The 1,067-nt window shown below is 72.9% G+C and overlaps 1 protein-coding gene across 1 annotated transcript in view; it reads right to left on the reverse strand.

Moving 5' to 3' along the window:
• Window positions 1–176: 176 nt before the first annotated feature.
• Window positions 177–1,067, reverse strand: part of SAMD4B (sterile alpha motif domain containing 4B) — a 3,774-nt gene continuing 2,883 nt past the window's right edge. The window contains exons 2-5 of the mRNA XM_017839589.1: window positions 671–928; window positions 481–590; window positions 314–400; window positions 177–182 (exon numbers count right to left, since the gene is read on the reverse strand). Of these exons, the coding sequence (XP_017695078.1) occupies window positions 177–182; window positions 314–400; window positions 481–590; window positions 671–928 (461 nt within the window). The remainder of the gene's footprint in view (window positions 183–313; window positions 401–480; window positions 591–670; window positions 929–1,067) is intronic.

Genomic DNA, 1,067 nt, shown 5'->3' on the forward strand with positions numbered 1-1,067 from the left:
CCCCCCCAGGGACACTGGGGGACATCAGGAACCCCCAAAAACAGCCCCTGGGGACAGTGGGGGTGACCAGGAACATGGGAGAGACCCCCCAGGGACACCAGGGACCCCCCCCGCAGCCCCTGGGGACACCGGGACGTGGCAGGGGGGAGCTTAAGGGTCCCCCAGTGTCACCAGTGTCACCCCTGGGGAACCAGAGGGCCACCCCAGTGTCCCCCCATGGGGACCCCAAGACCACCCAGTGTCACCCTGGGAGCCCTGATGGCCCCCCCCGGCCCCCCGCCGTGCTCCCAGTGCTCCCAGTGCTCCCAGTGACCTTCTCCAGCGCCCTGAGGACGCTCTGCCGCTCCCGCAGCTTCTGGATGCTCAGGGCGATCTTGTGCCGGGCGCCCTTGGTGACGTTCTGGGGGGACAGCGGGGGGGTCACGGCCCTGTCGGGGGGCCCGGGGACACGGGGGGGTCCCAGGGACGCCCCCAGCCCACCTGTGACTCCAGGTGATGCTCCGTCAGCGTCATCATCTCCTCGTAGCTCATCTGGGCGAACAGCGCCGCGTACTTGTGCAGCCGCAGGCTCTTGAGCCACGAGGGGACGTCTGGGGGGCCGAGGGGGGCTGTGAGGCGGCAGCCCCCCCCGAAGAACCCCTAACCCCCCCGGAGCCCTCCCCCAGCCCACCCTTCATGCCGCTGCCGTCCTCCTGGAAGGAGTTGCGCCCGCCGGGCTCCTCGGTGTGTTCGCTGCCCGACGAGGCCACGCTGCTCTGGGGGGACAGGGGGGCGTGTTCCCCGAACGGGGGGGGGGCCCTGGGGGCCGCGGGGGGGTCCTCGGGGCCCCCGCCCCCCGCCCACTCGCCCCCCTGGCCGGGCTGGGGGCTGCCGGGCACCAGCGACAGCGAGCGCTTCAGGGGGCTGGGGTGCAGCTGGCAGGGCAGGGCTGGGGGGCACAGGGGGGATCAGGGGGGTTGGGACCCTCCCCAGACCCCCAAAGCCTTGCTGGACACCCGGGGCCCCTCCCCATTCCAAAGTCGAACCCCCAGACCCCCCCGCACACACCGAGGGTTGGTGCCCCCCCA

Source organism: Lepidothrix coronata, unplaced genomic scaffold (genome assembly GCF_001604755.1).
Source record: "Lepidothrix coronata isolate B3197 unplaced genomic scaffold, Lepidothrix_coronata-1.0 Scaffold440, whole genome shotgun sequence".
Lineage (NCBI taxonomy): Eukaryota > Metazoa > Chordata > Aves > Passeriformes > Pipridae > Lepidothrix > Lepidothrix coronata.